At 40.1% G+C, this 14,333-nt stretch overlaps 1 protein-coding gene across 1 annotated transcript in view; it reads right to left on the bottom strand.

Annotated features, from left to right (window-relative positions):
• Nucleotides 1-8,331, bottom strand: part of grin3a (glutamate receptor, ionotropic, N-methyl-D-aspartate 3A) — a 41,109-nt gene extending 32,778 nt beyond the window's left edge. The window contains exon 1 of the mRNA XM_034125951.1: nt 7,573-8,331. Within this exon, the coding sequence (XP_033981842.1) occupies nt 7,573-8,331 (759 nt within the window). The remainder of the gene's footprint in view (nt 1-7,572) is intronic.
• Nucleotides 8,332-14,333: the final 6,002 nt, after the last annotated feature.

Genomic DNA, 14,333 nt, shown 5'->3' on the forward strand with positions numbered 1-14,333 from the left:
CACAATTCTGCAGTCGTTTTTTTTTTTAAGATGAGGATGGGGCGAATATCATTCAAAGTGTTTCATTATATTCTTGTCTGAGCATTCATAATGTTGAGATTCTGCAACAAACAGTGGCTGAGTGCTTGCTTGTTTTGTACCTTTGGAAATGGGCTTTTAGTCAGTGATGATTGAAATTGTCCTTTAACCACCTTTAGAAGAGAACAACAATTTATATGCTATCAGCGATACCTATATTGTTGTTGACCTTTTTCCAAACTAAAGGGTATTTTTTAGAATGATATCCTGTTCTATGATGCCTCTGGTTTTACAATTTTGGCAAATACACTTTGAAGCCTCTAAATTAGCTTGAGATAGCTAAAAAACACTCAAACGTCCCCTAACTATGTATTTTTTTGGGGTCACAGTTAATGTTATCTTTGTGTAAGTTGCAGGGACACATTTCTGAAATCTTCTTGGTTAATGATAATGTTTCCAAAGGACCAATTAAACCCAAATTATAAGGAAAAGTAGACACTGACATTTTATGTGAAGTTGTTCAGAGCCTAAATCGCAAGTCTCACAACTTCTATACCGTAAAATGATGTTACTTCATTTAAAACAGAGAACTTCTCAACTCCCTCAACTTTTCTCAAAGCTTAGCAACTATTAACAACACAGGTCATACTGCATTCTGTTTTCCTCAGTGACTTCAGTTGTTCCTTTCACTCATTTTCACTCCTGGCGATGGTAACTGCAAATAACTAACATTAATACTCACTTGGTAAGTAAGGATGGCTCCCGGGGAAAACAAAAAACGATAATGCTTTCCTGCTTTTGCTGCACTACGGGTAACAACACGCTTCCTTTGTGCCGTCAATGGAGACTTAATTTTCCCGGAAGATGGTACCCCGTGGCAGCCATAATTGCATAAAGAATCAAGGCTTATTTGGAACCAACTTAAAAGCAGATGGAGTCATTATTTCATAGCCATAGCATTGTGCAATCAGTATTTGCTTTAGGTTGTATATTCAGCAGACAGTGGATCCTGCAGCATTTTCTTACTTAGACTGTTGTCAGTCAGAGGACAATTGGCTCACATTCAAGCCCTTACTCTTAACAACAGCATCTCAAGTCGGCATCATTTTTGAATAGCTTCAATGTCATGTGACCCAGGACACAAGTAGGACACAACCCTTTTTATTGGATGTTGGTCCACCTTTTTTCCAATTAAAAAAACTGCTGTATTTTCTTACCATTTTTCATTCCAATTTCAATTTGAATGAAAAAAGATTTGATGGGTTTGTCCTTGGCCCATGTTACACCCTTTTCCAAGTTTCAGTTCAAATGAATCCGAAGGATTTCCATAAAACGGCTGACAAACAAATAAACCAACAAACAGAAACAAATCAAGCCGGAAACATACCCTCCTTGGCAAAGGTAATACATCTAAATCAAGGACTGCGAAAACAGCTCTCTGCAAGGTTGGACTTATCATTACACATTTTTTATACATTACATGATATGGTTGTCAATACTGTAAAATATGTACGATTTGTATATCACTGGCTGAAATAGCCAAAACCACCTGGCGGTAGTTCAGTCAATAGGGACATCTCGATCTGACAAAAGAACAGATTATGGACTGGTAGCTGCAGAGCAAGGCACCTTGGCTTCTTTCTTTTTCCTGTTTCTAATTACTCAAATATCTTCTTTAGAGCCATTATGATCAGAGCAGTCCAAACCCACTAAACAAATACTGTGCAGTGCACTTATAGAAATCCAGAAAATGAGCTGATACAATTGAAAGTTTTCACAGTCATCCTTTTAATACTGAGCTACGTCAGTGTGTCTTGGCATACTTTACTCAACATACCAGTCAATCAATCCGTCAAGCACCTGCTTGCATCCAGTCAAACACACAAACACAAGCACACACTTAAAAAGCCCTCAGCATCTCAGTGTAATTGACTTTACAACTTTTCCACAAGCTTTGCACGAAGAGTCTATTAGATTAAGCTATTGTTTAATTTCATTTATCCCATTAATCTTTGTACCCAATGGGCATGCAAATAAGATCATCATTATTCATCTGTTTATTGCATACACACGGCTGGATTATTGCTGCAACAAAAGCAATAACAAAAACAATTGTACGTGTTTCATTTCAGTTTTAGAAGTCCTGTTTCTGGGAAAGAAATGGTAATGCACTCCGCAGGGCATCAGCCTCTCAACCTCCTCTCATCCCCCAGGAGGATTGGAGGATTTATTCTCAGCTGTAGCACTTCTGCACTGTGATCACCATACATCTGTAACCCCTTCTTTGTTCCTCATGTAAATAAACAGGGAAGAAATGTGCCACTAAGTGCGGCAGTCTGCTTTCTTAAATAAATACAACGGCTGCTTTCGAAGCACTGGGAAATCCCAGCTTTGTTGTCACTGTGCTCTATTTCAAATCTCTTTTTTTTCCTATGACTTCCACACCTTAAACACATTTGCTGGGATTTGTTTTAATGTGAGGAAACTTGCAAGGCTTGCTTTATGGTAAAAGTGCAGGGACTGGCAGATTCAAGAGCCAGTGGACAAATCGAATAAACAAAAAATGTGTTGGTATTGATCCGTCCCTGATTAGATGGTTCATTGTGGGGAAAGTGTGAAACTAATTAAATTGTGTTTTTGTTTTGTTTTACAAGATTGCAAGTTTTCTTTAATAGACTTAAAGAACGCTGTAATAATCAAGTTCTGGCATATGTTGCAAAATCTTTACATTTTTGGCAACTCAGTATTGTTGCTTTTACATCAACAACCCCCTTCGGCCCCAACCCTGAACCACTTGTAGACCTTTACCCATACTCTAGTTACAGCCTTTCATCCTAATGCCCTCTTTATGTCACTGCCATATTTATGAAGGGACAATGAGAAACTTCACTAATTCTCCCCATAGTCAGTGAAGCCCTATCATTCATCTGCTATGCCTGGATAGATTTCTGAGGACATAATTACTCCATTATCCTAATCAGTGTAATCTACAAATTAATGTACCAGGATCTAATTGAAAAATACATTCCAGGCTTACAGTGTTTTTTTTTAAATAGTTTATCAGTAAAGAATTTCCACAAATGATCTCTGACACATATAGACACCCTCGGACAAAAGTCTCATCAAATAGTTATTTTACTTAAGCCATTATTGAAAACATTACAACGGTGGGTCATGGTAAGTTGCTGCATGCCAAGTAGAATTATCTAGGATCTCACAAATGTGGTAATTGTGATAGTTGACAAATTGTGTTAATTGGCATCCAATATGACCCAATTGTGAGAGAGTGTTAGTAACTGTGATTAGGATGTTCTAAAGCCACTTTGTCAACTCATTTCTGTTCACATTGTAAAAAAATTGGTTTTCTTCTGTCCTCTTCAACAGTCTATACCTCATTAGCTACACTTAAGCAGCTGTTAATTACAGCTGTACACGTATGATGTCCAGAAATGCACCACAAACATGAACCCTAAATTAAGTCTACCAAAGGAGGTTTAATGCAACTTTTTTGTAAAAGATGCCCTTTGCATTAAATATAAAATGCGCTGCAGAAATTCTCATGATGTCAAAGAGCATACATGTGTACATAATTGGATTAAATAGAAACCAATATTTGCATATGTGCCCCAAGTTCTCAGTAAAGATGCTGTATCTACATTTCACAAAAGCTCCAGCGGTTCAACATGTTCTAGATATCCATTTTAAAAGTAGGTCCTCCTATCACAGACAACTGGTCCCTCCTCTGGAGTTTCTCAACCACTGGTCAATTATATTCTAAATTCTCAACCCTTTGCAGCCTCTCTGCCCAACCCATCTGATCCCTTTGCTCGGAGTTCACATACATTTTTTGGTTCAGAAGCATATTTCCATATATTCATGCAGCCTCTTCGTCTCAACGCTTACACAACACAATTTGGGCGTATACAGTAATACAGGTTGCTTGCTGGGTGATTATATTATGCTGTTCATCATTGAATACTGTTTAAAGGATGAATGTGTGAATGTGTGAATGCTCAAAATAAATTAGGGGCAGTCTTTCGAAAAACTGATCAACATCTGAGATCTGGTCGGAAAACACTGCTATCTTATGTCTTCCAAGAGAATGACTTAACTACAAAAAATTCAGGCAGGACATGACACACTCAGTGGTCTTCAGCAACTCAAATTCAGCTAGCACAAAGAAGCACTAGGCCACAGAGGGCTGGTTGAGCGCTGGGCCTAACAAGTGTAACACAAGCAACAGGAGGATTGCTGATGCAGTGGGGAGTCAGAGGAGCAGTAAACCTGGATCAGAACTATACGTTGCTGGGTTTTGCTCTGGCTGAATTCAAGCATTCAAGAATTCAAATCTGCTTACTAGGGGTCTGTCTCACGGAACTGCCACATGTTCTTGTCTGTCGCAGAGAAGTAGTCTCTTGGAGGCAGGGAGGACCTGGCAAGGGTGTGAGTTGTTGTCTTGTTCCTGCCATGTTGGATTTAATCTATTAAACAAACTGCCATGGAGTTATTATTGACATCGTTTGGGGCCACTGTACTTTTTCGCCCTATGACGAAACAATTAGTCACTCTCGAATCTCGAGGAACAACATGTATTACAAGATAGAATGGGATAGGGTTATTCATTTAGCATGCTAATTTCAGTATAAGTCTGCAACACAATACATGGACCTCTGACATAATTTCCACTTTAACCCCTTCACATTATTTTTGATAATATAAGACAGTTAACATTTTCAATCTTACTATCTTATTGTATAAACTTTTGTGGCATAAGGCAAAGGTCAAAATGGAATCCTCTAAACACATTTAGAAAGTTTTCACAACTTGGAAACTCTGCTTCGGAGACATTGCAGTCAGCCATCAATTGGGATTTGCTAGGAAAACTAGATTAATTCAGATGGGAGTTAAGCCATCTCTCAAATAGTCACACATGAGTTCGACACAATCTGTTTGTTTGCCTGTCAATAGCAGAGTAAATCTTTTTTGCCTATCCATCCATCCAACCAACAAACCATCTATCCATCCATCAACCAATGAATATTTGTCTGTTGGTTGGTCTGTTACAGCGAATACCTGTTATTGAACTTTGTAGAACCAGTTTGGACTTTAACACCTACTAACTGCTTAAAGCAAATGCTTCCTTGTGCACAGAGCGGGAAATTAGATTTTATGCTACCCTAAACACACTCACACACGTTTCTAAAGCTCAGTAGGTGGCAAGTGTCCCAGAAACCTTCAGTCTAACTAATGGTTTGGATGTGTGTGGGTGGGTGTGTATCTGTGTGTGTGTGTGTGTGTGTGTGTGTGTGTGTGTGTGTGTGTGTGTGTGTGTGTGTGTGTGTGTGTGTGTGTGTGTGTGTGTTTCAATTGCATAAACAATGATGCTCTTCACCCCTGCACGGAAGGTTGTGCGTGGAAGTCAACAACACGGACACATGCACTCACCTCTACTCTTTAATATACGATTACTGCCATGTTAGTGCCACCTTATTAAAGCCATACAAAGAGATCAGAAATCTAAAGTGCTTAGAAATATCATACCACAATATCAATATGATAGATATGTTTTGCCCAGCTATCAGTAGGAGTTGCATAGTCCATTTACTTTTGGAACATGGATACTTCTGGAAGGCAATGACAACAACTTTTTGTTTGAGGCTGCCTTAATGGATCTTATGGCCAACATATTTCCAACGATTCATGGCTTTTAAACTATTTCCAAGGGGTTTGGGTCAGGGTTCGAAGGTGCAGACGAGAGCTTTCACAACAGACTAAGCTATAGTAGAGAGTTAGGGTTAGGGTTAAATAGAAAGTGGCAATAATGTATACTTAAAAAAAAGTATTGCTTTTGATTGAAACAATAATAGTACAATCTATTGGCCATTTGTTTAAAAAAAAGAGTTCTGAGTTAAAGGGCTATACATACACTGTACTGTACTGTAGTGTAGAAAAGCTAGTGGAGTACACTATGGAGGAACAATGTTCACCTTATTTTAAAACCAGTGAGACACCTTTGAATTGTCTGTATAGTTTACTCCCTGTGCACTTATCAGTGTGCATTCATTGGAATACACCAAATACCAAGAGTGTTATTATCCAATTTTCTATTTCTTAAAGGTGGGGTAGGTAATTTTGGAGAAACCAGCTCGAGTGCGCTAGAATTTGAATATACACAGCCGGAAAAAATCTGCCACTTCCTTACAGAGCCCCTCCTCCAACACACACGAACGCGCACATGACCAATGAGGGCACGAGATAAGTTTGTGCACAGATGGAAGGCTGACAGGCAGGTAGGCCATCCAGTTATTTTAGCCGGGCCGGCTAAAATGATTGGTCGTGCTTTTTACAGTACTACGGCTTCCACAAATGAAATGTTGTTATGGATTTTTTGTCAAAGCACTTAAGATATTTATTGCTATCGGGATGTTAAGAGCATTCCATGGAATATAACAAAAAGTGTATCTCGAGCCGGTTTCTCAAACTTACCTACCCCACCTTTAAGGGGTGGTTCTAAACATATTTTTTTCCTATACAGACATAACAGTAGGCCAGTATCCAATCTGATTTTTGACCTTACATTGATTGTGCAGCTCATCGCTAGCAGGTTAACAAAGTATGATTATGATATAAGCTATGGATTGAGAACGGGCAATTAAAAGTTTCTTGTTGAAAGGAAAGAAGTCAGATCAATACTGGAGATGTCAGGTCAGCTTGAGGTTAGAGTTGCAATTTAAAATGTTCTAACTGCTTTTCTTACATTATACTCTTTTTTTCTCTCTCTCTCTCTCTCTCTCTCTCTCTCTCTCTCTCTCTCTCTGCCATGTTGTTGAACCTCTGCCCATGGAAGGCTGGATAGCAACAAAGCTTTAGATTGGACAAAAGAACCTCAGGGCATGCATGTCCTGCCTGGTGTTGTACATAGCATATCTACAGTATATCAATCGTGTTTTTTCACTGCAAACCTTGTCTATAACAGAATACACAATGCACTCTTCTCCTCCTTGTCTGCACCATGGACACAGCCTAAATGCCTCCTAATTGTGTTCCACTTTGAAGGTTTTTTCCTGCAGCCTTTCTCAGACTCCACAAGCTGATGTCATATGTGAAAAGGAAAATCAGCTTGTGTCCCAAATTGTGTCGCCAATATAGCTTAATTGGGCCATTTACCAAGAATGGAGTACTGAACAAGCAAGGCAAAGAAAGGAAAATGTGCCCTTCATCTGAAAGAATGACTAGTTCACAGTAGGAGGAGAAAATAAAAAGATGAAACAGTGTGAGTAAGAGTTTCCCTTTCAGACTCTGTCTAATAGGCAGGATGGTGGCACCTATGCCTTGTAAATCCACCAAAACAAATATTAATGATGTCAAAAACTGTGAAGAACCTATTTATTTATGTATAAAACAGTTGTATATTCATAGATTATTGGACATGACTGACTTGTCACAGTCGTTTTCCTTCATATAACACTTTCTACATCCACTGCACCTGTATGTCAAAGTTCAGTATTCAACAGTGCAGTGCAGATGTAATTGAGTAACTTTTTTTTCTTTTACCTCACTTTGGCGCGTAAACTCCTTCTGAACAACGCTGACTACTGGCACCTGGAGCGCGAGCGAGATGAATTCCAACTTGACGAACTCGTCCCGGTTCCGTGGAAAGGAGACCATGGCGGAAACCCCCTGCACGATGACGGTGTGACAAACGCTCTCCAAGAAAGACAGCGGGTCGTCGCCCTCGGGGCTGCCCGCAGAGGAGGAGGAGAACGCGGGAAGCTCCCCCAAACCGGACCCAACGGCCATGACGACCTCCATGGATAAATTGTATGGCAGCAATCCGGCCCGGTTGAGAGCCTCCACCGCGAGCAGGACCGAGTCTCGGGGTGCGAACACGCGGTTCTCCCTCGAGGTGTTCTCCTCACGCTGCCTTGCCTGGCTCTTACTCCTGCTGGCCCCCCTCTGGGCATTAACGGTGCCTCTAGTCCTGAGGCTTCCGTATCCAGGTGCACCAGAACTTGTTTTTACCTGCTTTTCCAACTCCTCACTTCCAATCCAGCCTCTATCCGCGTCCCAGTCTTTAGAGCTACCGGTGGTTGTGGTGGAGAGCAAGCGGGGCTGCACGTGCAGAGCCCCGATCCGAACCGTGTGTCCGATCCGTTTCAGCACCTGGCACGGCTGCGGGTGCGAGTGAACGCACGATGGGAGAAAGACTAGAGCGCACAGCAGTAAACATAATGACGGCGGGACCCCAGTGCCTGTTCGAGCTGCCGGGCCATTCATCATCCTCATCATCATCATCACCACCGTCTTCATCATCCGCGCTCCACAGCTGCACCGGATGCCCCGTCCAAGCACACAACGGCGGAACACCGGGGCCGCTCCGTGTGTCCCCTGCGTGTGGCCCTGGCGCGCCGCTCAGACCAGCTGCAGCCCCAAATCCAGCTCCAGCTCTCGGCAAAGTTGCGCGTTTCTCCACGGACACGGACAACAGGCTACTGAGGCGCGAGATCAGGCACGAGCCGCGCACAAGCAAAACACGATCCCCAAAAGTGCTGTTTTTCATCTCAAAAGATTTCCATCATTCAAGCCTTTTCGTGACTGAACAGGTCGTGGAATAAAATGGTAAAATATTCCACATGTTCCAGGGAAAATGTGAAACAGAGTGTGGAGGCAAGCCCAGAGGAGGAAATGTCGAGAAAAAAAGGTCAATGCGCATCAAACACATTCCAAAACAGTGAAATCCACCACTGGAAACATCTGATGGCTTCGAAGGAAAATTATCCCGTTATCATCCAGAGAGCACGAGCCGTGACAGCACTACTCCATCCCGGTACTCAACAGTAAAACAAATGTTTAGTTTTCCCCCTTGTTAAACACCCGGGTACAAGCTTTCAAGAACGCACGCGCTGCTTGGCTCGAGTCAACCTCTGTACAGACACTTGTGCCGGCGAGACCTCCGGCACGAGAGCGCGGTGTTCTGCGCACGTTCCAATGAGATTTAACCCCGTCCTCACTTTACCCCCACCCTATCGACATCCCCTCCAACAGAGTCAGGGGGAGAGGTTATGAATGAACAAGTTGCATAACACAAGACAAAACAAATTAGATAGATGGATAGATAAGTAAAAAGACAAATGAAAGTCATTGTATATAGTGGAGGGGGGCTGAATGCAGATCTGATTCATTAGGTCAACTGAACAACAAATCCTCTGTTGTCTCCACTGTATGGCAGGCATAGTGTAAATCTGGCAGAATTTACTGTTACTGAAGGTCTCAAACTTGACATGCCATAATACATTTATCTTAACAACAACAACAACCCTGCAATAAATAACAGCATTTGTGAACGTGTCAAAAAGGTGACAATTCAGATTTATCGTCATATTTTTCAACCTGTCGTGGGTGCATATGTGCAAGGTGTTTGCTAATGGCATTATGCGTGGGTGACACTTGAATACCTCACAATGTAAACTAATGTGAGATAGTGCTACCAAAGAGATGAATCAACACTTATGTTAAAGTCTTAAAAAGGCATAAAAGTCTTACAAAATGTTCAGTAATATAATATATCGCAAACTTTTCACCAATTTGTCGAACACCTGTGCTGTTCCCAGGTGAACATACAGTATAGTGGGTTTAATGAACGCATGATGATACACTCTAATAATCAGCCAATAAGCTGTGAAGATGTTCATATCATCCTGCATATGCCAAAAATGTCCTCTCAGCCCACTGTATTATTAACACATGTCACAGTAGTGTAGTATGAATCACCACTGCATAGGTGACAGGATTTAAAGGCAGCATTAAGCTCATCTTCCAAGCATAAGCCAAACATGTAACAAAAAAAAAATGGGAACATTGATCACTGCTTCTCTTGTTGCTATGCAAGAGCATTGCTAATAATCCCAAAAATTGCACTCACACTGGTCACAACAGTCCTTTCCTTAATACCAACATTGTGTCCTGTCATTATTACAGTTATTCCTGACATATCACAAAGCATGAACCAGTATTCAAAGCCAAATCTGTCCCTTAATATAATTAAAACAGTTGAGATATGTAAAAATCCAGCCAACGTATAGTTTTCATTTTAGGGAAATTAGCAATAGAGACCGACACCATGTTGTACCAGGCTGTACACAAGTGTATTCCTTCTGTGAATTAGTCATTTCAACATGGGGATATTGGGAGATTGCTCTCTTGTGGAGCCAGTCTCAAGCAGCCATTTGATAAAGTGCAGTTTTTGTTTTCTGAGCTGTTGCTGCTCGGTTGTCACAGGGCCAGAGGAATCGCAAAGGCTGAATATGTATTATTTTACATTTTGGTATCAACAGAGTGGCACTGAAAAATGGTGGCACCTCTTTATTAAATGTTATATCGGAGGATACCTGAGATTTTTATTATAGATATATCCTGTTTGGTTTTATCTTAATTGGCTGGAGACTTAAACATACAGACAGCCAGATGCTCTTAATCTGATTTTTGTATTTACAGTAATCATACCGAAAGACACCCAATTAAAGCATTAACAGCTGCTGCAGGTTTAACCGATGTGCCTCATGTTGCTGTGGTAACCTACAGGTCAGAGTTCACCATTGACCCAATCAGCAGCCTCAGTTTAAATAGCGACCCAGATTAATGATAGGTTAATTATCTAGATTAATGATTGGCTAATGGTCTGTCCTGAAATGAGAGGAACGCCTACAGTACACCAGGATATTGGAAGATCAATGACCTGCTGATCGATCTGATACAGCATGACCTCAGAGGATGGGACTGAGGAAAGAGGGAGAGAGACAGAGAGGAGAGATTTTGACAGGGAAGGAAGAACAAGAGGAAGAGGAGGAGGTGTTGACCATGGGAGAAGGAGGAGAGAGAGGTAGAGGTGATGAAGGGAAAGGAGCAGATGTGGAGTTTAGGGGAAGAGGAGAGCAAGTAAATGAAGAGGCAATACAACAGGCTGCATCCTCTGTAAAGAATAGAGGGTGTTACAAATACAAGAGAAAATGTATTTTATTGAAGATAAAAAAAACACAGAGTGGGAAAAAAGGGGATAATAGCACTGAGCAGGAGATTCAAGGTGATATTTAAGAGTGGATTTCTTTCAAAAGAGCCATCATAGGTGTAGTCGTTGCACCAAAAAAGCAATTCCATTTTTGTGCTATTACATTTTGCACTGTGTGGAGGAATAGGATATCAGAAAGCCCTACAGTTTGCTGCATGGGACTGTCAAAAAGACTTCAGAGTCAGAGTGGTAATTCTAATTCTGGCACTTTATGAAAAGACAGTTTAATCAAAAAAATGTTGAAGATTAAATATGAATTGAGCTCATTGTAGGAAGTTTTTTAATGTATTTCACAGTCCTATCCCAGCTCTGTCCCCATTGGACATTCTTGGTACTGTATGAACTGTCATGGAGGAAACTTGTAATTTTTGTTTTTGCTTAAGGGCAGCCTACATTTTTGGGGAAATCTGTTTTATTTTAGCAGTCCCCTGTGAGATTGGTCATGGCTGGCTCAAAAAACCATGACAAATAGCAAAAGGCGACAAAGAGTAAGAGAAGAAAAAAACCCTAATTTGTTTGAAGTCACAGATTTAATAAAAAGAGATCAAATCATACCCTATTTTTCGAAAATGTACTTATAGCTAATACAACCGATGAATTCGATTTTTTAAAACAGGAACTGTGGAGGTTATAAGCTATTTAGCAATTGAACATTTACTCTGGCAAGAAACATTTCATTTCTATGCAGTTGACAGAGGCATAATGATTTTGGTTCATCTGTCTGTGCTTAAGCTACTTCGGTCCCATTTCATTTCTCAGAAACGCTTGAAAGGAATTAAAAATGTTTGGCAAAAATGTCTTTCTTGACTCGAGGTAAATAGAATTTGGCAGTTAAAGGTCACTGTGACCTCCATTCTGTCTAATTTCATGTTTTTTAGATCATTTATTTTGGAATGAAAATGGCACAAATGTAACTTGCACTTTTTTATTTGGTTGTCAAGGTTGTGTGACCTCACAAAACTTGTTATTGGACATAACTTCATTTAGGACTCAGGAATCAGGACTTAACCGGTTCAACTGATCAGTAAAATGCGTCATGTAAATGTATGTTTGCAGATCAGACCGTTAACAAATATGATCCAAGATCAGATCTGAACACAAACGCTTTATATATTTCAGTCTTTCTCAAATTTGCTCCATTGTAAAAGAGACATGTACTGTAGAGATGTATTTTTAAAAACCCAAAATATGCATCCAACGAGAGTATGCTTGTAATTCACGCAATAATATCACAAAGTAGTAGACATTTTCCAACAATAATGTTTTGTCATTTGATATATGCAGTGTGATTTTGGCTCAAGTATCTGGTACAATTTATTGCCAAACGTTGGCTTTGTGACTCAAGAATGGATGTTTTTAAATATAGATAATAGGAGTGGGCCAGAAATGTTACCTAAAAGCATATTCAAAAGTTTCCCCAGCACTATTCCTACTTCATTTGTTGTTCCTCCTGGCTGCTCTGTCCCTCAGTCCACTTCTGATTTCTTATCTAACTTCCTTGCCCTGCTGCCGTCTTCCTTCCTTCAGCTTGCATGCTCATCAGATTACACATCCCTGTCCACCCGCCTCTTAGGAACACCTGTAATTCTGCACCGTCTTATGTCCCTGTCTAAATATCTGTCTGACCCCGTCAGATTCAATATTCATCCTCATCCCTATGCGTCTGCTTTGCTCGTCTGATTTGCTGACCATTTCCTTCCGCTTTCTATCGTCTTCCTCTGTCAGCCTCATTGCGTAACTGTCTGCTTGTCTGTCTCCCTGCCTGTCTCTAATTTCTCTTGCTGTAAGGCGATGCTGCGGACTTCACTGACCTTTACACCTGCCAAAGAAATTCCTCCGTGGTTTGATAAATCCCTCCCCAGCAGCAAGGCTTATGACCAGGTGGACCCTGAAGGCTGAAACACACACAGAAACACACACACAAAAAATCAAGGATACAGCAGCTATTTGACACACACCTGAACAAACCAGCATGCAGAAATTACACAAACAAAAAGCCTTATATGCAGACAGGTGGATTTATTTATAGTGTCTTTTGTCAAATACCTGAAGGAAACAAAAAAGTGAAAAATAGATAATATACATTTAGTTCAGAACTATATCTTTCTTTTTTCCTATACACTGTAAAAAATGGCTGTGAAATCCACAGTTATTTACAGTGTTTGTGCACAGTAAATTACTATATATCATTTTAGAGTATAATACCGTGTTTCCAACCAAAAAGCACAGTAACTCTGGAGTTACTTTAAAAATAGCAGTAGTAACGTCCCAACTGTAAAAGATCAGTAACCATCAATGTGCTGTAGATATTCACAGTAATCAACAATGTATTGTAGATATTCACAGTAACCATCAATGTACTGTAGAAGATCACAGTAACCAACAATGTACTGCAGATATTCACAGTAACCAACAATGTACTGCAGATATTCACAGTAACCAACAATGTACTGTATAAGATCACTGTAACCAACAATGTACTGTAGAAGATCACAGTAACCAACAACGTACTGTAGATATTCACAGTAACCAACAATGTACTGTAGATATTCACAGTAACCAACAATGTAAACCACAAAAGAAAGAACCAACCGAAAAACCCCATTTCTAGAATAGCTAAAATATCTAAAATATCTTAAATAAACCAACATCTTTTTCTTAATATAAATAATCTTGATGCAGTGTAATTACTAGTTTGGCTATACTAGATATTTTATATACTTAGTAGATATATATTTTTAAGACCCTATGTCTTTGAAAACTGGAAGAACTACAACTGTGGTGCTGATTTGTACCAAGCTGCAGCGTGGCTCTAGGGAATTGTAGTTTTTAAATATATTAGTGTTTTTCCTAAAATTGGAAGTTATAAATACTGAATTAAGAATACACTGAGGGTGTAAGGGGATGGTAAACACATTTCTGTAATCAGATTTTAAATATCAAATAGTTAAATGGGTGAAAATACATTTTAACCATATTTGACCCAAATGTCACAGTGCCCCCAGTTTTGACTATACTCACATGATAGCTGAGGTAAAGAGCTCTCTATAACAGTATGTCCCAAGTCTGTAGTCCCTTTTGTTGCTTAATTATAAGCCTTCAAACATGCACCGAGGTCAAGGTTCAAAGGTCAGTATTTCCTCAATGTTCAAAGGTCAGTATTTCAAAGCAGGAGCCATGTGGAATCTTCATATGTTACTCTCCAGGTCAAGACCTTTCCAACAATGTATTTGGTGTACCTCTACGGCAA

Source organism: Trematomus bernacchii, unplaced genomic scaffold (assembly GCF_902827165.1).
Source record: "Trematomus bernacchii unplaced genomic scaffold, fTreBer1.1, whole genome shotgun sequence".
Lineage (NCBI taxonomy): Eukaryota > Metazoa > Chordata > Actinopteri > Perciformes > Nototheniidae > Trematomus > Trematomus bernacchii.